This window comes from Sus scrofa, chromosome X (assembly GCF_054392235.1).
Source record: "Sus scrofa isolate SSC_HxYL_T2T_F1_AM1 chromosome X, Sscrofa_HxYL_maternal_Yorkshire_Landrace_v2.0, whole genome shotgun sequence".
Lineage (NCBI taxonomy): Eukaryota > Metazoa > Chordata > Mammalia > Artiodactyla > Suidae > Sus > Sus scrofa.
Window position 1 is genome coordinate 78,505,157 of NC_139401.1, and position 26,060 is coordinate 78,531,216.

At 35.8% G+C, this 26,060-nt stretch overlaps 2 protein-coding genes across 7 annotated transcripts in view; one reads left to right on the plus strand and one right to left on the minus strand.

Annotated features, from left to right (window-relative positions):
* The window catches only part of POF1B (POF1B actin binding protein), a 76,692-nt gene extending 58,370 nt beyond the window's left edge, over window positions 1-18,322 (minus strand). For 3 of the 6 annotated variants that reach the window (XM_013986276.3, XM_013986275.3, XM_005673748.4), the window contains exons 1-3: window positions 18,273-18,322; window positions 17,840-18,160; window positions 1,847-1,921 (exon numbers count right to left, since the gene is read on the minus strand). In XM_013986276.3, the coding sequence (XP_013841730.1) occupies window positions 1,847-1,921; window positions 17,840-18,121 (357 nt within the window). In that variant the 5' untranslated portion in view covers window positions 18,122-18,160; window positions 18,273-18,322. The remainder of the gene's footprint in view (window positions 1-1,846; window positions 1,922-17,839; window positions 18,161-18,272) is intronic. The other 3 variants (XR_014835864.1, XM_021080028.2, XM_013986277.3) reach the window with 1 other exon arrangement.
* The window catches only part of APOOL (apolipoprotein O like), a 443,755-nt gene that overhangs the window by 279,771 nt on the left and 137,924 nt on the right, over window positions 1-26,060 (plus strand). The gene's annotated exons all lie outside the window — the stretch shown is intronic.

Genomic DNA, 26,060 nt, shown 5'->3' on the forward strand with positions numbered 1-26,060 from the left:
GAATACCATATTTTAACTGGAAAAAATGTTAAAATAATAATGCTGGGAGTTCCTGTTGTGGCTCAGTGGATTAAGAACCCAACTAGTATCCATGAGGATGCGGTTTTCATCCCTGGCCTTGCTCAGTAGGGTGAGGATCTGGCGTTGCCATGAGCTGTGGTGTAGGTCACAGACATGGCTGAGATCCTGCAATGCTGTGGCTATGGCATAGGCCAGCAGTTGCAGCTCTGATTGGACCCTTAGCCTGGAACTTCCATATGCTGCAGGTGCGGCCCTAAAGTAAAATAAAATAAAATAAAATAAAATAATAATGTTGATGAGGGTGCAGTTGGAGGAACAATTTCCTATGGAGAGGGGAAAGATTAAATAATCATCCATAGGCTGAAATATGTAGTCATTAAAATAATGATCTTAAGTAATGCAAATTTACATTTAAAAGCTCATGATATTATATAAGGTTAGGTGAGAAATGAAGATATAAAACTGCATTTATGGTATGATCTCAATTTTTTATTTGAATGGAAGAAAATGCAACAAAATACTAAGGATAATATCTCTAGGCAGGAGAAAGGATCATGAGTGATTTCTATTTTTTCTTTTTTATATTCTTTTGTAGTTTCAAATTTTTCAACCATAAACATATTATTATCAGAAGTAAAACATACAGTAAACCTAATTCTAAACCCCTTCACTGTGAAAAATAACAGTAAATGCAATGTTATGACTGGATTTGAATGTAGTGAACAGCTCTGTGATTTAAGTCATCTTAACTTTACCAAGATATAATCCAATCTTGGTGGTCCACTGGGGCTCCATTTCTAACTCAGTTGTAGCCTTTATCCCACTGTCCTATGTTTGGTTAGGTATGTAACCCAGGCTAGTCTGTGAGTTCTCTGAGAACAGTGATTGGTTCTAATTAATCTATGTGCAGTTATTTGGTACATACTTATAACTCAGCAAATGTTCACTGAATAAGTGCATATGACTTTAACTCACCTAGTTTCTTCAATAACCTTATTTGTTATACATAATATCACCTTTACCTTACTGTACCCCAGGTCTATAAACCACATTTTGTCTAATTGTCCTCTTATTATTCATGTTCCCACTGTGCCACCTCCATCTAGACAGGCATGTTCTCTAAGAACAGCATCTTTCTCCCTCCTGTATCCTGCAGATACTGCACCCTTTATATTACCCTCCTAAGTACTAACAAATGTAGGATTTTTTATGGTATATTTATTTCGAATTTACTTTCAGGTATATGAGACTAGGTCATTAAACATATATTTGTTAATGTGGCTTTTAATTATTACATGTACCTTTTGAAGACATAATGTCTACATTCAAAAATAATTTTAAAGGAGGGATTAGGTCATAAAGGCTAAGGGAACTGGATCCTTTTGTGTCTTTCAAATCATGTACCTCTGAGAAGGGCTAGTTCTGACCCTATAAATTATTCTCTCTGGAGGTAAATGTACACTGTTTTATCACTCATAGAGCCACGTCCTCAATCAATCCAAGAGCTAGGTACTTTATTTGTGCTGAAATCAAGGACCCTTAAAGTATATATAATCAGTGGGAGATCCTTGACTAAAAATAAACAGCACTCAAACTAAAAGCAATCAGTATGAGTAGACAATGAAACTGAAAAATCTCAATTCACAGCACTTTTTTTACATTCCTTTAATGGGCTGAGCTGATTTTCATGTGTGAGACTCTCCTTTCCAATTTTATGTTCCTGATTTTTTGTGAATGTGTAAAACTTTGAGGGCCTAAAGACTGCTTAAACATACAAGCAAGGTTTACATAAAAAAAACCTAATCTAATCCATAATTTATTATACCTGTTCAGTAGTTGGGGCTAAATGTAGAGTGCTTGGGGCACAAGCAGATATTTTCAGAGTTGGAGAATGGAGTTCCTATTGAGAGAAACAAAAGGGGGTTCAGAAACTGTTACTGAGCAATGCCATTTAAATATTTTAGCTTCTTAAGGTATTACTTCCTTTATTTTTATAATAACCCAATTTGTTGGAAATAAGAACATTATTGGAGTTCCTATTATGGCGCAGCAGAAACAAATCTGACTAGCATCCATAAGGATTCAGATCTGATCCCTTGCCTTGCTCATGGGTTAAGAATCCAGAGTTGCTGTGAGCTGTGGTGTATGTCACAGATACAGCTGGGATCCTGCGTTGCTGTGGCTGTGGTGTAGGCCAGCAGCTACAGCTCCAATTCGACCCCTAGCCTGGGAACATCCAAAAGAAAAAAGAATATTACTAAGTTCTATATTAGATGATGTCCATCTTTCCAAGCAGCACATTACTGAATGCCTTTGTTTTAAGTAACCTAGTGAAAAATAATTTCTAGAATACTTTCATAACACTTCTTCTTGCACTCTTAGTTTGCATCCCTTTTTCTTTTTTGAGAATTCTGCTGATGTATCACCCAATGTTATTATACATCTACAATTAACAAGATGCAAAAGCTGTCAAACAAAAACATTAAAAGTCAAAAAAAATGAAACCATTATAAGAAACTACCTTTGAAAACTCAACTAAGACTTCTGCCCTTAGATTACTTTAAGCTGACTCTTTATGCTTTGATCTGCTACTAGTTTAATTTCAAGGAGTAGGTTCTGATGTTAAAAAATGATCCATGACAGTGAGAGTATGATTTCTAATAATGATTAGATAAAATGGTCACTCTATCAATTACACTGGCCTTCTTTACATTTTTCCCAAATCAGCAAACTGCATAATAATTTGTGCGAGTTGATCACATTTCTCAACTTCTTCATATATTACTATAATTTACAACCAACTGACCCAATTCCAGGATATATTCCTAAACTAATGAAAGTATTTTCCTCTTCAGATCAAAGTCTCAAAAATCAGAAGTGTGGGCTTACAAGGGAAACACTGACAGACTCATTTGGAAGTATAGTTATAATGTAAGTGTACAATGTAACATGTAATATATAATATATAATTAATAATATATAATATACATTACATATGTAATATATTATATAAGATATAAAATGTATTATATAATATATTATATATGTAATATATTATACATATGTATTATATAATATATTATATATATATTATATAATACATATGTAATATATAATATAATGTAAGTGTATAATGTAACATGCTGTTCTTAAAACAGGACTATGTGGTTTTTCTGAAACTGCCAATGTTCTGCACACTGTGGTTTTTCTTTTGTTTTTCTTTTGCTTCATCTGTAACATTTTCATCCCTCCTCCCTGTTACACCAACAGCAATACTTCAAGCTTAATGTTTCAAGGCAGTCTTTGAATATGTTCCCAGATTTCCTGCTGGTAGCTGAAGATAATTGCTCAAACGCAAAGAATTGGTTTGGTTGTATACCAAACAGGTACATGTTCTTCGGTTTAAGAAAATGGTTATAAATATAACCAAGTGCAGGTGGATTTAGCCCACAGATGCAAAAGAAGCAGGCTCAGAGAGACAAGAAAAAAAAGGTGCTTTTTAAGTATGAAACAGTACGTGAAAAGATTCTAACATAAAAATGTATACGAATAAAGTCAAAGATCTTCCCTTAACCATCCTCCCTTCAAATCTCTTACCCAGAAGTAATCTTTATAGTCAGGCAAATCTTTACATAAATATATATGTATAAACAATAATATTCACTGCTTTTATTATTCTGCAATGTAAATCAAACAATATATTTTACATTATAGATTAGATAAATGTTTTAATTAATTCTTTTAAATAATTTATAGTGTTCCATAATGTTTTTTTGACAGTTGTTTACTTACCTATCTTTTAAAAATTGTTTCCAGGTTTTCACTATGTTGCAATGAGCATCCCTGTGCAATGTGAGTATTTCTCTAGAATCCCAAAAAGTGGGATTGCTAAGGGCACAGAGTATGTGCATTATTCTTTTTAACAGACACTGCCCTATTGATTTCCCAAATGGCTATGTCAATTACACATCCATAAGCAATGTGTAAAAGTACTCATATCTGAAAGATGTTTTTATGCAAACTTTAACATTTTTAGGCTGGGGCTAGTAATGTTAGGGTTTTTTCTTTTTTTTGAGAATACCATTAGTGCACACTGCCTGTACCTGTTCTATATATGATAGTTCTTTTTCCTTCTCTTTACCCTATTCAAATCTGATGACATCAGAAAGTTAAACAGAATGAAATTTACTAGCTATGTGGACTAGTTTTTAAGATAAAAAAGTGTACTGAGTTTTATAAACTTGCTGAAATTAACCCAAGTAGGAATGCACACATATGTACAAATATATCATATATATTATATATATAGATATATATTTTACATCTTTAGGACATATATTTATAGCAGTATAGGCAGAGTTACATTGTTCAGATGCTGAGATAGTAGAGACTCAAAAGGCAAATTGGTGTATTTGCACAAAGCCTAGTCTGATCCTAAAATGAAGAAATTATTCAGTCTTCTTGTATTTGGAAAGCTGATAACATTAATTCCCTCGGTTATACTTAATTGTTTAGAGCCTTCATTATTAGAATTGATCTAGGCAAATGTATCTTTTCCCATACAACCTCTTCCAGGATTCCCCACTGCCCTGCAGTGCTAGACACGACAGGGAGTTAGATATTTTGTCTTTTTAAATTATTTACTGTCAAAAGCAACTTTTGGGTCCCTGAAAACAAGAGATCCACCAGTAAGTGACTCTGTGAGAGAGTAGAACTGATAAAATAATTTAAACTTCTACAAATTCAATAGGGTTTTTAATACAGACAGCATGATATATTTACAGTGTATGCACAGACCTCTAAACTCAATAAAGCATTGGATTTTTATTTAATACTCCTATCACTTAAGCCCTTCAATTTTGCAGGAAGGCCTTAACTTGTCTGATCAAATATTCAGTATAGTATTGAGTCATTTAGTCCTGTGACTCAAATTTGCTAAATACATAAATATTGCCTATTGGCAACCTTCTTTAGGTAGAGTTTTGTTGAAAAATAATTTTGTTTATAAATAGGTAGGTTCAGGCTTAGTATAAAATTCAAGCCTGTTTTTTCCACAATGATTAAAGTAACAATTTTCATCCTGGGGAAAGTTACAGCAGCCTTCTTCCCACTCCTCCTCCTCTTCTTCCTCCTACTTCCCACCTTTTTCATTTTCATCATCTTCCTCTTCTTCTTATAAAGTAAAATACTTATGCCATTACCAATTTAAGATCAGAGTGGATTAAAAATCACTCTTTTTTGGGGATGACTTCACTACATCACTTGAGAGAATTGTTCCTACACCTTGCTATAACCTAAATCCGAGTAGGGAAATTCTAGTTGCCTTAAGGAAAATTCACTAGTCACAAAACTATATCTTATTTCTGTTTTAAAATTGTTGTGTTTTCCAGAATTAATGAATCACCTGAAATGCAAATGACCCTGTTTTCTCAGTTACAGTGGAAGAGATTTTGAGTAATTCAGTGCAGTGGAGAAAGGGAAAGCAGAAGCTGGAGAGATGTTATACTCCTTTAGGTTAGAAGGGAAATCTTAAAAACTTAGGACATACTTTAAATTCCAGGATTATTTCGGTGCAAGACCTTGAAAAATCAGAAATCGAGGGCTAAGAGATAACTTCAGCCTGAGACAATTTAAGATTTCATCACAAGGCTACATCTGAGGAAAGTTTCTTGAAAAATTAGTATAATTTCAGGATATCTAGATTGGTGAGGATAGGAAATAGGCAGATTTCAATGTAAGAGCAATGTGCGCAAAAACATAGTTGCGGAAAATGAGGGGCTATATTTAAAGAACAACAGTTTATATTTTGGCTGAAACACAGAACACTAGAAGGGAAGTTCCAGGAAGTAAAGACCCTGGGAGCTAGCTAATGGATGGCTTCTAAAGTCAAACAAAGAAATTTATAGACATTAAGTGTCACTGAAGGTTTTTTGGGCCAAAGAGTGTTATGCAGTGTTTGTAAGGAATTTAAGCAACTTTTCTACAGAACATATTCTGAGGTGTAATTAGGTTTCTGAAGATTTTTAAATAATTTTATTCAGCAATGTATGCATCCAAGCTGAAGTCTGAGATAAAGAGAAATAGATAAAAAAATAAGGCTAAAAATATTTCCTTGGAGAGTTCAAAATGTATTTTGATATGTGGGCAAATACTGAACAGTAGTACTAGTTTTTATGAAAGAATCTCAGGGCATTGTAACTGATATGCAACCGATAACAATTACAGGTAACTGAGTAAGAGTCAATAAAAGAAAACACTTCCACTTAACAGAATATACAGGGAGGTAGAGGGAATATCTCTATAAGCAGAATAATTAACAACTTTAAGCTAATTCAGTTAAAGGAAGTATCACAACAAGATCCCAGCAAAATGATGTGATGACAGATCAGAATCACAAATCCTTTAACAAAATTTCCCATAATAAGTAATGATAAATATTTGTCTATAGAAAAAAACTAACCAAATATAAACAAGTCAAATCCAGATGCTTAGTAAGATCCAAGAACTAGATCTAAAACTAAGAGAATTATTAGTTTTGTATCCTTCAACTTTGCCAAATTCTTCAATGAGCTCTAACAGTTTTCCAGTAGTGTCTTTAGGATTTTCTAGGTGTAGTATCATGTCATCTGCAAATAGTGACAGTTTTACATCTTCCCTTCCAATTTGGATTCCTTTTATTTCTTTCTCTTCTCTGATTGTCGTAGCTAGGACTTCTGAAAATTATAAGAAGCTGATGAAAGAAATCAAAGATGACCAAAACAGATGGAGAGACATACCATGCTCTTGGACTGGAAGAATCAATATCATCAAAATGACCATACTACTCAAGGCAATCTACAGATTCAAAGCTATCCCTGTCAGATTACCAAGGACGTTTTTCACAGAACTTGAACAAAATATTTTAAAGTTTGTTTGGAAGCACAAAAGACCCAGAAAAAGAAAAATGGAGCTGGAGGAATCAGGCTTCCTGACTTAAGACCATACTACAAAGCTACAGTCATCAAAACCATATGGTACTGGTACAAAGACAGAAATATAAATCAGTGGAACAGGATAGAAGGCCCAGAATTAAACCCACACACCTACAGTCAACTAATCTATGAAGAAGGGGATAAGAATATTCAATGGAAAAAAGTGGTGCTGGGAAAACTGGACAACCACATGGAAAAGAATGAAATTAGAACACTCCCTAACATCATACACAAAAATAAACTCCAAATGGATTAAAGACCTAAATATAAGACTAGATGCTATAAAACTCTTAGAGGAAAACATAGGCCAAACACTCTCTGACATAAACCACAGCAACATCTTCTCAGATCCATGACCTAGAGTAATAACAATAAAAACAAAAATAAACAAATGGGACTTAACTAAACTTAAAAGTTTCTGCACAGCAAAGGAAACCCTAAACAACACAAAAAGACAATTCACAGAATGGGAGAAAATATCTGCAAATGAAGCGACTGACAAGGGGTTAATCTCCAAATTTATAAACACCTGCAGCTCAACACCAAAAAAAAAAAAAAAAAACCCATCAAAAACTGGGCAGAAGATCTAAACAGACAGTTCTCCAAAGAAGACATACAGATGGCCAAAAAAACACATGAAAAGATGTTCAGCATCACTAATTATTAGAGAAATGCAAATCAAAACCACTATGAAGTATCACCTTACACTGGCCAGAATGGCCATCATCAAAAAGTCTACAAACAATAAATGCTGGAGAGAGTGTGGAGAAAAGGGAATCCTATTACACTGTTGGTGGTAATGTAAATTGGTACAACCACTGTGGAAAACATTATGGAGATTTCTCAGAAAACTAAAAATAAAATTATCATTTGATCCAGCAATCCCACTCCTGGGCATCCATCCAGAGAAAACCATGACTCAAAAAAACACATGTACTCCATTGTTCATTGCAGCACTATATACAATATCCAAGACATGGAAACAACCTAAATGCCCATTGACAGAGGAGTAGTTCAAGAAGATGTGGTACATATACACAATGGAATATTAGCCATTAAAAGGAAAGAAATACTGGCATTTTTAGCAACATGGATGGACCTAGAAATTATCATGCTAAGTGAGGTCAGTCAGACAGTGAGACCCCAACATCAAATGCTATCACTTACATGTGGAATCTAAAGAAAGGTCACAATGAACTTCTTTGCAGAACAGATACTGACTCACAGACTTTGAAAAACTTTGGTTTCCAAATGAGACAGGTTGGGAGATGGGGGTTTGGGATGGAAATGCTGTAAGTGTAATTGAGTAATAAAAAATACTATAAAAAAGATACTATAAGTGTAATTGAGTAATAAAAAGTACTATAAAAAAAGATACACTAGTTCCAGACTGAACTTTTTTCATGGAAGTGACCCGGAAAAAGAAAAGAGAATTGAATAGATGAGTTTTCTCACCAGGTGATGGGCTGTTATTTCATACCACCTAATATCCTCTTAGTATACCATCAGAGGTGTACAAGACACACTAATAGATCCTCAGATTTAATGGCACTGAAATTATGAATTAGGGGTAGGGGCTCCCTTCACCAACAGTGTTTCTGCCTCCTTGAGGGAGACATAATTTCCCTTGCATATACCAAGTATAATATTGAAAAATATAATTTAGGAAAGAATATTCAAAAAGTTTTTTTTAAAAAACTAATTAACTTATTAAATAGTTTTTTTTTGTTTTGTTTCACCCACACCATGCAGAAATTGCCTGGCCAGGGATTGAACCTGTGCCAAAACAGTAACCAGAGCCAGCAGTGACAACACCAGATCCTTAACCAGCTGAGTCACCAGAGGAATCCTTAAATAGCTTTCTTATATTTATTTTATGTGTTGTTCACTTTTTAAAAGAGGCAATTTGTGTCTTATTTTCCATTTTCAGATCAAAGAGAGGGCATAGAGGAGTGAAATCCACAGAACAATCCTAATCATATATCTTTATTAAAGCCACTGCTGACAGCCACATTCAGGCATTTTTGCAAGCCATAATCACAAACAGAGCAGGGAGAGGGGAGAGGAGGAGAAAGGGTGGATCTGAAGTTTTATTCTACTCCTCAAAGCAACTATTTTGAATGGTTTTGAGTTTTGATTTTTAAAAAAGTCCTAACCTTCAACAAATGTACAGTCCATGGTAGAGAATAAGAACCACAAAAATAATATACTACTCAGTACTATACACACCTTATAACACATATAGTTAAATAATGAAAAGTGATGCTAGTTTTAAAAGAAGACCACACCTGGGTTAGAGGTGGGAGCAGGGTACTACATTGAAGAGCGAGGGAGAAGATTCAGGGTTGGAGATGTCTTGAGGAAGACAACTTTCCAGATGATTTTTGAGGGATAAGTAGAATTCCAGCAGAAATGTGACAGAAGGGTGGATGCCGCCAGAGTGGACAATGGACTGAACAAAGGAAGGGGTGAAAGGGAGGCAAAATGTTCAGTTTGTTCAAAGAACAGTGTGTCTGGAACACAAGGTGGGAGAAGGTGAGTTGTAGCAGATAAGAACGTAAAAACAGGGTAGGACTGTTTTAAGGAGACTTTTTAACATCATTGAACCTAATTTTGGAACTTGATTATCAAAGTTTTGGAAAAGATTCTAAATTCCACAGTCAGGGTCATTCTATTGCTGACATCATGAATTTCACAAAAAGGTACAAGCCAATATTATTTCTTTATAACATTTCTATCAAAGTTCTCCCAAAATATTTATGAGTCTTTAAATAACTAAAATTAATCAACTTATTACCCAGTGCTAGAACTTCATGTTTAGATACAAAAAAAATCAATAAAACTTATGAGAGAAGTATATTACAAACTCTGAATAGCAACAAAATATTTCTGCCTTCTTAGTAAACAACATAATACTTTTAAAATATTGAAATGTTTGTTTCTATTATTTATTTATGCCCTGGCTTGTGTCCCAAAAGATTTTGCATGGTTCATAATGGGAGTACATACAAGAAAATGATCATGAAGCATAAAGAGGAATTAGATATGAGAGACTGTAAAACATAAATAGATTCAAATGAGTAGATCAGGAATATACAATATAGCATGGTGGTTACAAGTCTAGACCTGGAACTAGACTGCTTAGATTTAAATCTCAATTCTAACACATAATACTAGCCATATGAACCTAAGCAAGTCCTGTGCCTTGGTTACCTCATCTGTAAAAATGGGAATGATATTTGAACTTTATTTACTAAAGTTTAAAATTCATTCAGTAGGTTAAGAGAGAAAGGAAGTTCCAAAGAAGCTATGAAACTCATATTATGTGCCCAAAGGAAAGGAAGATGCATTTTGGTTGAGGAGTTGTTTGTTTGTTTGTTTGTTTTTTCTTCTTTTCCTCTTTTTAACCATTTGCTCTTTTAAAAAGTGAGGTTCTGGGGAAATTATATAGATAGAAGTATAGATACAGTCGTCCCTCTGTATCCACAGTTCTCCATCCGCAAATTCAACTAACGGAGGATTAAAAATATTAGGAAAATGAGTTTCCGTTCCCGTTGTGGTGCAGTGGAAAGGAATCTGACTAGTATCTACGTGGATGCAGGCTCCATGCCTGGCCTCACTCAGTGGGTTGAGGATCAAGCATTGCCATGAGACAAGGCTTGGATCCCTAGTTGCTGCGACTTTGACATAAGCCAGCAGCTGCAGCTCCGATTTGCCCCCTAGCTTGGGAACTTCCATATGCCATGGGTGCAGCCCTAAAAAGCCAAAAAAGAAAAAAAGAAAATATTAGGAAAAAATGAAAATCTGGAAAGTTTCAAAAAGCAAAACTTGAATTTGGTGTGCTCTAGCAACTATTTTCATAGCGTTTACATTGTTTTAGGTATATAAGTAACCTAAAGATGATTTAAAATACAGAAAGGATATGCATAGGTTATATGCAAATACTAGATCAGTTCATATAGGATATTTGAAGACCCACGAATTTTGGTCCAGATACCAATTCCCCTCGGACAGCAAAGGATGACTGTATGTGCATAATACATAGAAATCTTTCATTTGACTGCTTTTAAAAAGATTTATCAATTTAATTCTCCTACTGAAAGAGTCATTCTAAACATCTACTTTGAAATTTTGCAGCTTCATTTTTTTGTTTCATTCCTGTGTGTCCATTATCGCTGATCATGTAAGCTGGCAGCACTTTGATCACACATTGAATTTCTTTGAATGTGATGATCTTAGAAGGATTTCTGTATTTAAATGTGTAGTTTAAATAGATCTGCAGTTTCCAGTAGAACTGTCTGCAGTAGTGGAAATGTCTTATATCTGACCTACTGCTGTTGCGACTAAGGAACTGAATAATTAGCTTTATTTGATTTTAATTAATTTAAACCTAAATGTAAATAGCCACATGCTACCCTACTGGAAGTGCAGTGCTAGAAGAAGCAGTAGGTAAGAGGCAGACTGCAAGTAAGTTTTAATGCTTAGCGTCACTACATTTTAAAAAGGAAAAAGAAAAAAATGTGCACTAAAACCCCTCCATTTCAAATACTGACATTCAAGTTCAAAGTCACTAAGAGCATGGGAACTTCCAAATTACTCTTTCTAAAGGATATGTATGCCAGTAAACATTATAAATGCATTCCTGCTGTTCCAGTCTTTTGATCATATACCATGAGTTTTAGAAAATTGCTTTAATGCTTTTCCTTATTAGTCTTTCTTAGCCAGTAGAGCCCAAATAAGACTTTCAAGCATATGTTATTACCTAATCTTTCCAGTATCAAAGGAACTCTTACTTTATAGCCTATTCATTTAATTTAGCATCTTATTTTGGCAGTGCAGTTAGCAGATTTTGTTGGCTATATTTTTATTTTTATTTCATTTATTATTTTTTAATACAATGATTTTTATTTTTTTCCATTATAGCTGGTTTACAGTGTTCTGTCACTTTTCTTTCTTTTTTTTTTTTGTTGTTGTTGTTGTTGTTGTTGTTATTGTTGCTATTTCTTGGGCCGCTCCCGTGGCATATGGAGGTTCCCAGGCTAGGGGTTGAATCGGAGCTGTAGCCACCGGCCTACGCCAGAGCCACCGCAACGCAGGATCCGAGCCACGTCTGCAACCTACACCACAGCTCACGGCAACGCCGGATCGTTAACCCACTGAGCAAGGGCAAGGACCGAACCCGCAACCTCATGGTTCCTAGTCGGATTCGTTAACCACTGCGCCACGACGGGAACTCCCCACTTTTCTACTATACAGCATGGTGACCCAGTTACACATACATGTATACATTCTTTTTTCTCACATTATCAGCCTCCATCATAAGAGCCTAGACATATTTTTATAAATCAATAATACGAAGGGAAAGAATTAATGCTAACTCTGAGCTGGACACCTTCATATGTTATCTCATTCAATACTTACTATAACCCTGAAGCAAGGTATTATTATCTCCATTTTACAAATGAGGACAGGAGATTCTGAGAGGTCTTTTATTCCGGGTATTAGGGCATCAACGCTTACTATGTATCAGGTGCTATGCTATGTATTTTTCACCATATATTATTGCATTTGATTCTAATAACAGTCTTACAAGTTAGGTGTTATTATTGCCCCATTTTACAGATGCAGCAACTGAGGCACATAGCTAGAAAGTGCCTGAACCAGGAATTAAACTGAAGAAGTTTAAAACCAAAGCTTACACTCTTAGCCACTATACTGGACTGTTTCATAGTTCAATACTCCCAAAGTCACTGCACATTTATTATTTGTAGCTCTCCCTGAGACATTACACAGAGGTTCATTTGTATGGGTATTTTTTCCACACAGTGTTCTCTGTGACTGATCTTTAGACTCTACAGTCAAGATTGATCTTCAGTCAATATCTATCAGTTTTCATTTTCCTATTGATCAAAGAGGTCAAGACCTTGGTGCAATGCATAAAGGAGAGACAGCAAGACTGCTGGGAAGAGCATACATAGGGCAGGACTTTGTTCTCTAAATATTTGGAAACGTATTGAAATGAACATGGAACTCTTTCTTGTTGCCTAATTTGAATTTTCAAACTTTACTTAAAAACTAAAAAATAATGTTCCAAGAAGGAAAACCATGTGAGCCTTGTAGATGCTCCTGTCAGTTTTAGTGACTATGAGAATCACTGAAAGTAGTGACATAGGAACAGTCTAGGGTGAACAGTTTCAAAAGAGGTAATACCTTCAAAAACCACCTGACATTTACGTTGACAGAATTTGCAAAGGCAAACTGCCATTTGAATAAATTCTCTGAGTACCATGGGAGGTGCTTTTGTTAGAAGCTTTCGAAACCAGTAACATGGCTAAATATCTGCCTTAGGTTATTGTTGAGAAGCTGTTCTGAACTCTGTACAGAAAGAAACCTGTAAATTATAATGATCTCCCTTTAGATGAAATAAACACTTCCTTAATTTATAATAAAATCTGTGATTGTGTTCTCAGTAAAAAAGCAATAGAGTGTAATAGTATTAGAACTCCTTCACTTCTTCCCTTCCCTCCAACTAAATTTCCTCATTTAAGAGACCCATTCCTGGATTCTTTCTCTTCTTTTCTTTAAGGAAAATAGGAAAGAAAATAAAGTACACAGTCGCTTTGCAATGCATGCTTTTTGTCTTTAAAACCTAGAAGTACATATGCTCCACTGGAAATAAAAAAAGTACAGTTAAGATAGCTGCTGGTGTGAAGAAAGTTAGCTCGAATATACCTGTTTAGAAAGATTTTTTACTTTTAAAAGGGGTTTAAAAGCATGGCAAATCTTGCATTTATTTAACCATGAATTGTCAAAAAAAATTTGGACCACAATAGTTAAAAGTTCACCTCTCTTCCCCTTGCCCCCCACCTTCACTCACACACACACACACACACACACACACACACACACACACACACACACACACACACAGTGATAGCTTGCTAGTGCCATTGACTGAAAACAGGCCCAGCAATTTATCAGACCTCCCTTAAACAAGAGACAATTGGCAAGGGCATTTTCACCCAGCAATTAGCTGCACTCAAATTCTATAGCTTCATTTAATTGTAAGCACAAAAGGGATGACCAAAGCTGAAAACTCGGGCTTATTTACCCTATGACCTCATTCCTTTTTCAGGCAACCTACTTCCCTGAACAATTATTCACTTTAGTGACCACACCTTTGAACAACAATTTATCAAAGCAACACACCCATCCCCATGGAACAGGAACATTTTCTGATAGTATATAGAGATCCTGGCATAGGAAGAGAGCTATCCACAATCTTCGTAACCAAAGAAAAAGGAAAAAAAAATCATGTAAACAAAGAAAAGCCCAAGCTGAATAGTTATTGAGAGCAGAGGCCATTCATAAGCTCACATTCTTCCCTCAGTTGCTCTCTGAGTTAAATTTGGCTGCAAGTTTCAAATTTGAAAAGAATGGCAATCCATATAACATGCTGTAAGAGGTCCGTTCTTGCACCAAAATTTGTTTCATTCAATAAATATTGATGGCCTAAGAACAAAACTATATTTTAAGTGAAATATAGACATACAGAACACTTAAAGACCAGGTCTTGTATCTCTCCTTAATGTGGACTCTTCCTGAATAAGCAAATGGTATTTATCCAGATAATCTCAGTGCTTCCTACATCATAGGCACTTAATAAATATGTGTTCAGTGAATGACTGGTATTAAAATTATTTTATTTTAATCAGTTTCTCTCTCACACAGCTGAGCTCCTCTATATACACGGAAAATATCTTGAACTTCGTAAAAAAGCTTAAATTAATGGAAAGGGAAATATACATGTCCAGTGTGTATTAACATTGATGCTGTTCATTTAGGTAGTATTTAATTTTGAGTTAATGATGGCTGTTTAATATTTAGGCCTTTTAAAAGGTTGAACTGTAATGCTTTTCTTTTGTTTTATGTAGTTTTTAGAACTCCATTTATTTACAAGACCACATTCAGTTCTAAAATACACCTATGACCTTGATTATGCCTGCTTTTGATTTTTCCTGTTCATGTGGATAAAGCTAGTAATTTTAATTCTACCATCAATTTAAACAATTTCACCAGCAACTAGATTCTATATTCAGTTTTCTCTGAGAAACAGTGTATCAATCAGACAAAATAATAACTGAGAGAATCCTAAAATATATCTGATCAGTTGTACACAAGATACAAAGCAACATTGTATCTGGAGAAATTTAAAATATGTTTATGTCTATAAACACCATTTTAGTGCACAAGAAGGCCATAAAGGAAAAACATGTACTAAAAAGCCAGAAATAGAAAATACTAAAGCGCTGCAAAAAGCATTTGGTTAAATCTTATGTCTACTACATAGGCTAAAATTAAGATTCAGGAAGCAAAGCAGAGTGGCATTAACTTTAGTTTCTCAAAAGGAACATATTTTACTACTGACAATTATATATTTTTTAAAAATCTTATGAATTCTTTAAATATCATCCAAACCCCAAAATGCTAAAAACATTTAAAGCAAAAGTTTAAACGAATTCGTGATAACCAACAATTGATTATAATACCCATTTCCTAGCTGCCATGGTCACAAACTCTAGCATCAGAATAATTGCTGTATTCCAACTCAAAATGTCTTTCAAACAGGGCATATTAAGGAGAGAATTTTTAATACATAAAACAAAACAAAAAAAAGAACTTTAAATAATGTGTACTGCTTGCTTGTGCTTGGCATGGTATATAATAGTGCTGCCACCATATCTTACCCATTTCGTTAGCATGAAAGTAATTTCAGATCAATTTCAGGTCCTACTTTGTACATGTCATCCTGCCGCTAAACAGGGAGAAAGTAAATAAAATAATAGTTTCCTAGTCACATTCTTTGTGGCAGCTATCTAAAAGCTTTCTTGCCAAATTTACCTTTTAGTGGATTTATGAATGCCCTTTGATAGCTAACTCAGTTTGAAATTTTATCATCAAATTTTCTTTCTGCTTTTTTCACTAAGGGAATGAAGATTCTGATTTTCTTCACCGCACGTCTAGAACCTCACCTCCCTCATCCTCATTCAGCCCTTACTTTTCTTTCTTTTCAATGATAAATAATTTCAGACTTCACAACACCTTCCATTCCAGTATCTATTCCCAGTTCCCATGGCTCTACTTTCTGTCCCTAAGGCTCTTTATAAACTTCTCTGGGGAATTAGATTTCAGGATGGAGCTGCTCTAAGAATCGCTTAGCAAATAGCAGGTAGAAAGAAGGTAAGTCTTGTAAAAAGCTCAACCAGCTTGGTCCCTGGATTATTAAAAAGGAAAGGTGAACTAGAGTATACAATAAAGTGTGATCCCAAAAAATTTTCTGTGGTCAGTATTTATAATTTGCCAAATTTTAGCTTTTAAATTTATATCTATTTATCTTTCTTTTACTAGGAAGTTGATAGGAAAAGAGGTCAATGTATTTAAATAGCTATGCCAGATAGGGTGATTTTAGCATTCCTATAATCATGGTATCTTGTTTTTATCCCTAGCATTGTTTTAGGACTGCTCAGGAATATAGGCAACACCCACTTTGTGGTTCATTAACATCCTAATATTGCATATTGGAAAGTACTTTTGCATTATTATTATCATAAACCAGCAGTTTTGACCTTTTTTTCCTTCCCTTTGACTTCAGTGCAGGTGAAGTTTTTTTCAACTAGGAACTTACTGACAGTAAATGCTGAGGTTTTTCTTCCTGATTTTTCCCCCTCAAACTAAGCTAGAAGTTAAATAAAAGAGTAAAATCATGGCCTTTGTAGTTATTGGGTTACCAATATCTCTACAAAATTATTTTTAAAACAGTTTTACTATATACTTTAGATATGTTGCTTCGTATCCCTCTTAAAATTGTTGTTTTTGGGGAAAAAAAATCCACACTATTTCAGATCAGCATAATAAAGCAACACAGAATAATATCATCCCAATCGTTGCTTTTTGAGCTCTTCACAGTACAACTTGTACCTTGAAACAAAATTTCAGTTTGGACATAAGTTTTTAGAAAGTTTAAAGACATGCAAATTTAATGTAAAGAGAGTCAAAGATGAAAACAGACAGAGAGCTGTTAATTTTATAGTCTTGCAATGTTCTTTCACATTCATTGGCAAGACACTGATGCTAAGATAACCTCATTAAAAACAAATTTATTTCGATTTAAGGGGTGTCTTAGACTTCCACCATTTTTAGCTTTCATATAACAACTGCTTACATCTTGCTTTCTTCAATCCTGTATCCACTCTTTCAATATTCCTTCTATTAATATCCATAAATTATTCACCTTGGCTATAAAAAAACCAATGTGTCATTTTTTAGAAGATGAAACACATATGACATATCAAACAGGCATTTGTGCCTGTCACTTATCATGGAGCAGCATATTATTTGCTAAGCAAAATAAAAATTGCTAGTCACTCCACAGATGCATTGTCCCTGTGCCACCATATTTGATGCAAAAAACCTATTTACTTTTGATATGAATTGAATCAGTGGGAACCTACTTTATAAAAATGACTGTAGTCAAGATGAGGATTGCTTCCCGGTAGGAGTAAAAGGAATACCTCAGATCAGATATTCCAGTGAAGTCCAACAAAAACTGAGCCATCCTATGCTTTATTTTGAATATGAAAAGCATTGGAACTGGTAAACAAATGGCTATGGGCACTAGGAAATGAAAGAATAGCCAAGAGATGGAATTTAGGTGACTGCACATTGCAGATATAGCTGCAATTCAAGAGATCATATCCTGTAGAACAGGGGCAGAGAAGCAAAAAGAAAAGAAATGAGGTTCAAGATTTCCCCTTTCTACTGTTCTGGCATAGCTCTCTTTGTAGTACCTGGGAATGGTTGCTCCAAACCAAGTTTTGGTAGGAGGAGGCAGTTTTGAGAGGGGAGAACACTTCCCGTGAGCTGATGGGGTCCAAGGACTGAACCACCTTGTTCATGGGCCCACTGTAGGTCCTCACACGCTCATACACTACATTTTTTTCTGGAGGCTGCTGGGCTTGGCTTGACTGATGGTACCAGTGGTAATGCTGGGGCTGGCACTGCTGCCCCTCTGGGGACTGCTGAGTCCCACAGCTGCTGCTTCTTTCATTCCAATAGCTTGAGCTCATCATATTCTCAGTGGTCAGCAAGGTACTCCCCAGATGCTCTCCCTAAGGAACAAACAGAGAGAAATCATGAAAGGAAAGGAATGGGAAAGCAGGCAGGCAGACACATGTAGAAGCCTTTTATCAATCACCTCTCCCAGGGAGACACGAAAGTTACCTTAGCAGCAGCAGAAGCAGGTCTGGCAGCTGCAGAGGAGGCAGCAAAGTAGTTGAGTGCAAATGCAAAGTGGAGCCACCCTGGGAGATTGCTGCAGGAAATAGTACTGCCACGCCCCAGAGGGGTGGAATCACCAGGCAGGTTTACCAGTGGGAGAGGCCTTGCTATGCTATGGAGATAGCTACAAGGCTGCCCAGTAGACTAAGGAAGTCTGGAAAGAGCAGATCTTCCAAGTCCACTGGCTTGGACATTCACTTGAACTGTAAATAGGTAAAGACATGTCCATGCCAAAAGTTACTAGAGAAAAAAATCACAAAGGTCACATAAAAGTGGCTTTCCCATGGTTTTTAAGCTTAGCAAAGGTAATTACAAACATGAGTATTATCATTCCGGACTCCCAGACCAAACTACGAGGTATTAGCCTAGGGACACATTTGTTTTCAGAGATAAATTTTGCATTCTTCGCAAAACCCAGCGGGTATTGCAGTTAAGGGAGATTGCTATGGGGTCTCCTTCTAGCAACTCTCTCTATTTTATGGACCTGTTTATCTTGCTCCAGGCCTCGTATGTCTTTCTAATTTAAATTGATGTAGATTTGTCTAAATGATTAAATTACTGTCTATAAGTGGGAAATCAGTGAAGAAAAAACTAACCATTCCACAAATGCTTTGCATTTTAGCACTTATATTTATTGTTTCCACTTTTTACAAAGTAATGTATCTTGACTTTATTCGTGCCTTAAGAAACAGTGAGTTTGATTGCCTTTTTAATATCTAGTTGTTAAGGGGGCTGCAAGTCCTGAGAGGTGTCTTACCTGATATAATGAGATTGAAATATGCTCTGCACTTGTACTGATTACTACTGGAAATTACAGTCATCATGCCTACTTATCCACTAAATTTTACCTGATATTTAAGCACCACTGAACTCTAGAACACTCACTGAAGGTGTCTTCAGAAAAGGGATGTTTTCCTAGTGTGCATATACACCAGAGAACCCAGAAGAACATCATCATTCTGGATAGGAAGAGAACATCAAGGAGCTGGCTAGCCAGGTTTTTATCAGCTGAGTGAACAAAAGGTAGTGATTTACTGGTCATTCACTCTGACCATGCCAGGAGTTTTACATGGAATATCTGTCATTCTCACACATTTATGAGGGTTTAATGGTGAGAAACTGAGGCGGAGACACCGAGAAGCTGAAAACTTCCCAAAGTTAAACTACTAGTAAATGAGCCTGGAATTTGAGCATAAGGTTATTCATTTTTAGAGCCAAAGTTCTTATCTACTATATTACACTGCTAGATAAAAATTTAAATTATGTTCTGTATCTAGCAATGGCCATTCAATATATCTTTAAGGTGTAAAAAAAAAAAAAAAAGCAGTTTTGAACTACTAGCAGGTAAGTGTTTTTTTTGTTTTGTTTTTGTCTTTTTGCCATTTCTTAGGTCGCTCCCGCGGCATATGGAGGTTTCCAGGCTAAGGGTCTAATCGGAGTGGTAGCTGTCAGCCTGCGACAGAGCCAGAGCAACGCAGGATCCGAGCCGAGTCTGCGACCTACACCACAGCTCACTGCAACGCTGGCCGGATTGTTAACCCACTGAGCAAGGGCAGGGCTGGAACCTGAAACCTCATGGTTAACCACTCGTTAACCACTGCGCCACGATGGGAACTCCAGGTAAGTGTTTTTAAGGAGAATCTTTGATTTTTTGTTTTGGTTTGGTTTGGGGGTTTTTTGGGTTTTGTTTGTTTGTTGACAAACCCGTGACATTTGGAAATTCCATGGCTAGGGTTCGAATCTGAGCTGCAGCTGCCAGCCACAGCAACAGCAACTCAGGATCTGAGCCACAGCTGTGACCCACACAACAGCTCACAACAATGCCAGATCCCTGACCCACTGAGTGAGGCCAGAGATTGAATCCACATCCTTATGGATACCAGTTGGATTATTTCCACTGAGCCACAATGGGAACTCCGAATCTTTGTTTTTTTTTTTTTTTTTTAATGGGAGACAGGTATGCAAAATGCTGAACATCGACCTTAAAACTCTTTAAAATAATTTATTGTATATTTTGATTTATATTTGTGTGCTGTGTGCAGTTTTCAAATCCAATCCTTGTTCATTACAATGCTGTTCCTCAAGGATCAATGAAAGTTTAATTAGAAACATGTGACCTGCCAAACAGCCTGGCAAAATATCAGATCGATAACTTGTTAATATCATTAGCAGTATCATTTTTGAATAGGCTTTATATGTGAACAGGGAGCAGATATTAAGTGGAGTCATACAGTCAGGTTTGATTGTTGAAATCTGAATTTAAAATACACACAAACACACACACACTGTGCTATTAATAATCTGCAAGAGGTGACCTAGTAAATAAAGTAAGATGTTGAGACAGAATAAAAGTTCCTTCATCTATAAAATAGTGACCATACCTGCCCTCCACGTTCCTTGGATAGATGGTATTTTGAGGCAACCACCTTGATACAATTGGGCAAAAATTAATATATGTAACTAATTTCCTCATCCAATTCCTGAAATTAATCCATTATTTTTCCACATGTCTGGGTATGAGAAAGAGAGAACTTGAAGCTCAGGAATAGTATATAAGAAATGAGATTAGGCACTAACAAACCACATCTAACTATGAAACAGATGTTAATCACCCTTTCTCACCTCAGAGGTAATTATCAACCATTCTCACCAAAGTCTGTGCTTCCCTGAGAATTCATTTGTGCCTTCATTGATCTGCATCTCCAATTGTACTATTTCTCCTTTGTGCAAATAATATTAATATTCACCTATTTTTATTAATAAATGCATATACATATATTTGACTTTTTAATGATGGTACTTGCTCTGTTTTCTACTTGAAAACCCAAGGCATTGACACTGTATATGCATTTTGCCAGCTTTGTAATTATGCTACTATTCTTACATTGGTGAATGAGATATTAAGAGTTGATTTCTTATTCACAGCGCCAGACTTTTTCAGAGAATCTTTGACTATGTTCCTGGCAGTTATTTTGTTTCATTCAGTAACATAGATACTTTATGTTTAGTACTGAAGAAAATGTCATGTGATTATGAATTTGATTTCCCCTTAGAGTGATATCCCTTTAGAAGCTAATTCAGTTCTAACAGACTTTTAAAAATCTTTATTGTTTTTGATTCTACAAATAATTCATTCTTTAAAAATTCAAATAACTAAAGACATGAATAAAGTAGAAAATGAAACTTCCCATATACATGGTGGGATCAAGAGATGGAATAAAGACCAGGAATATCTGCCTTATACATTATTGGTAATAAAAACAACAACAGTGATTTATTCTTTGACTAAGCTGTTTTGAAGGCCATCTGAAATTGTCCTGATTTTACCTACCTCATAAAATTGTTATTAGGATTAACTGCAAAAGTGCCTGCTAATTATAATACACTATCCAGATACACGGTTTTTAAATATATTATTCACAGATGTGGTATGACTTTTGTGAAACAGCAGGCTTTGAAAAGCAAATATGAATGTTCCAAGAGGTTATAGTTCTAGTTTTTTATTTTTATTTATTATTTATTATTATTATTATTTTTTGTCTTTTTGCCATTTCTTGGGCCGCTCCCGCGGCATATGGAGGTTCCCAGGCTAGGGGTCTAATCAGAGCTGTAGCCACCAGCCCACACCAGAGCCATAGCGATGCAGGATCCGAGCCGCGTCTGCAACCTACACCACAGCTCACAGCAACGCCGGATCATCAACCCACTGAGCAAGGGCAGGGATGGAACCCGCAACCTCATGGTTCCTAGTCGGATTCGTCAACCACTGCGCCACGACGGGAACTCCATGGTTTTAGTTTTTTAAAAGCTTAGCTACCTAAAACCATTAAGGTAAAACAATTCAGTAATTTTTATCAACACTGATATACAGAACTATCTTTGAATATTAAATAATAAAAAATTATAAATTTAACACCAAATGAATTTCATCAGCATCAGCAGTGGAGTTTTTACATGTGTGACTAATGCTGTACTCCACCTCCTATTTTATGGGGCTGACGCTCAAATCTCTAGCCCTAACCCACTGCTTCATGCTAATAGTGTAATAGCAAAGGATAGAGTTAAAGCAACCTTATTCAAATCTTTTTACTTTTGCCTTCTCTATGATCAAGAAAAGATCAATGAGCATTTGTTAAGGGAGTTAAAGGCCAAGGTAGTGAGGTGATTGTAGGAAAGCATCTATGTTTTACTAAATGGGTACAAGTCACTTGATCTAGCAGAATTCCATTCCAGCCTTCTGACAGAACTTAAAATTCTGCTTGTTTAACTACTGTTGGGAAACTTTAGACTAGGCAATGTTTCGGAATATCAGAAATGAAAAATCATAGTCTTTATTTTAAAATAATGAATGGCAAAGTTATATACCAAACAGTTTAGTCTGATAGAAATTCAAGTCAAAATTCAGATTGTCAAGTGTCTGATGATACGCATACTTAGAGATGGGTGATCCCTGAAAATGCTTCGTATCCCCTTATTATGGTTTCTGAATCTCTGTCCTTAAGTAAATTTTAAGTGGGGCATAATTTTTCCCAGAACTAACTAATTCCAATGTTACAAGAGCCACACTAGAGAAAATCAGACCTAGATTCTGGACAGAATAAATAACTCCTCTGTATGATCTGATTGCAGCTGAACAGGAACCAAGCCTCTGTGATTCTGGCAGATCCCCAGGGATGTGCAACCTTTCCCGTAAAAGAGACGGCTTTACAGCAGCATTTATCAAAGTATGTCCTGATTAACACTAGTCTACAGCATGTTGTGCTTGGAAAAGTGTTTTGTGACCAAATACGTTTAAGCAATACTCGGTTAAAAATAATTAGAGAAGTAGCTTTATTGACATAATCTTTATAGACTTTCATAAGCTAATGGACACTGTGATTTTCTAAATGGGTCAATGATGTGTAGAGTTTTTCAAGTTTTGTTGGTGATGGAATATATTTTGTGTGGATATTTAGTGACCGGTGTTCTTCCAGCTTTTTTCTTCTTTGTGCTTTTTTTCTTCCATGTTTTAAACTAAATTCATAAAGCGAAGATTCATAACTAGTTTATAATTCTACAATGAAATTCTACCATGAAAACATGCCAAAGACCATTTGACCAGCTATACCACTATAAAGTGAGGTCCTTGAACCAGAAGCAGGAGCTTCTTCACCTGGAAAATCTTTAGAAATGCAAATTCTTAGGCTCCACCACAGATCTACTGAGTCAGAAACTCTAGAGTTGGAGCCCAGCAATCTGTTTAAGATCTTCTGTGATTTTGATGCACAATAAAGTTTGAAAATCCTTGACATATACCAGTATGTTGGGGGCAGGCTTGGACAAAAGAGGAAGGCAGTAGTGCCAGAAAAATGAGACTTCCACTGTGTTGGGTAAGAAATTGTAAGCATCTCAGGAGTGGGTGATTAAAAATCTAGAAAGAAGTAAAGGTGAGTGTTAGAGTCACACTGTTCTCCATATATGAAGAAGTTAGGATGAGAATGAACAATACTCTAGTACATTAATTGTAGCTATCTAAGGTATTATGATATTTAAAATAAAATTTTCATTTTAATAACAAGAGAATATTGAAGGCTACATACTATAGGGTCAATGGCTGTAGCTTTGCAGTCAGACTGACCTGGATTTAAATTTTTGCTCTACCACATGTTAGCTGTGTGGCCTGGCAAATCGTGTTGCTTCTCTGAGCTTCTGTTCTTCTGAATGAAATGGCTAATAGCCCCTAACAAATGACTTGTTGTGTAGATTAGATAAAATGCATGTAAAGTGTTTGGCACAGTGTCTGGTACCTAGTAGCTACACAATAAGTGGGAATTCTTAAGATTATGCTCTAGATTTGGCTTGGGATAAAGGAAAGGCTTGTTATGGTTTTGCAGATAGAAATCTGCCTATGGTAGGAAGTACTGTATGAGACAGGTCTGACTTGAGAAAAGAGAAAACAACAGAAGTGGGGAAATTCCGGATGTCATAGTCACAGAGAAGGCCCCACAACTTTAAAAAAAGGAGAGATAAAATTAAGCTTGATTGTAAGGCTTTCATTTATAATTTTAAAAGCTTTGCTAGGATAGAAGAGCTTAGAAGAAGGTAAAGTACTGTGGTATCTGTTTTAGGTATCTGTGTTATAATTTAGAGAAACTATACGGAGTGATTTTTTTTTTTTGTCTTTTTGCCTTTTTTAGGGCCACTCCTGCGGCATATGGAGGTTCCCAGGCTAGAGGTTGAATCGGAGCTATAGCCTCCAGCCTACACCAGAGCCACAGCAACGTGGGATCCGAGACGGGTCTGCAACCTACACCACAGCTCATGGCAACACTGGATCCTTAACCCACTGAGCAAGGCCGGGGAACGAACCCACAACCTCATAGTTCCTAGTCGGATTTGTTAATCACTGAGCCACGATGGGAAAGGAGTAATTTTAATGTAACCAAATTATTAAAAATATATGTACAAGGGTATCCAAAGCAAATATAGGAAAGAAAATAACAATAATAAAAACTGAAACCAATGAGATTAAGAACAGAAAAAGAATAGAGAAAATCAATAAAACAAAAAGAATATTCTTTGAAAAAAATCAATAAAAATGATAATACTCTAATAAGACAGACAAAAAAAGAAAGGATAAATAAACAAAATCATGAATGAAAGATGAGATAGCACTATCGACTCCACAAATATTAATAGGATAATAAAGTACCCTATGAACAACTCTATGCACATACATTCTCCAACTTAGAAGTGGACCAGTTCCTTGAAAACTACCATAACTGACACAATATGAAATAAATAAACTGATTAACGTTTTTTTAATTTATTTTTTCCACTGTACAGCATGGGGACCAAGTTACACATACATGTATACATATTTTTCCCTCCCATTGCTGTGTTGCGATGTATGTATCTAGTCATAGTTCTCAATGCTACACAGCAGGAACTCATTGTAAATCCATTCCAAGATTAGTACTTTGCATCCCTTAACCCCAAGCTCCCAATCCCACCCACTCCTTCTCTCTTCCCCCAGGCAAGCCACAAGACCATTCTCCAAGTCCATGATTTTCTTTTCTGTGAAAAGGTTCATTTGTGTGTTATATTAGATTCCAGATATAAGTGATACCATATGGTATTTGTCTTTCTGACTTATTTCACTCAGAATGAGAATCTCTAGTTCCATCCATGTTGCTGCAAATGGCGTTATGTTGTTCTGTTTTATGGCTGAGTAGTAGTCCATTGTGTATATACACCACATCTTCCTAATCCAATCATCTGTCAATGAACATTTGGGTTGTTTCCATGTCTTGGCTATCGGGAATACAGCTGCGACGAGCATGTGGGTGCTTGTGTCTTTTTTAAGGAAAGTTTTGTCCGGCCATATGCCCAAGAGTGGGATTGCTAGGTCATATGATAGTTATATGTATAGATTTCTAAGGTACATTCATACTGTTCTCCATAGTGGTGGTACCAGCTTACATTTCCACCAAGAGTGCAAGAGAGTTCCCTTTTCTCCACACCCTCTCCAGCACTTATTATTTGTAGACTTATTGATGATGGCTATTCTGACTGGTGTGAGGTGGTATCTCATGGTAATTTGGATCTGCATTTCTCTAACAATCAGGAATGTTGAGCATTTTTTCATGTGCTTGTTGGCCATCTGTACATCTTCCTTAGAGAAATATCTGTTCAGGTCTTTTGCCCATTTTTCCATTGGGTTGTTGGCTTTTTTGCTGTAGAGTTGTATAA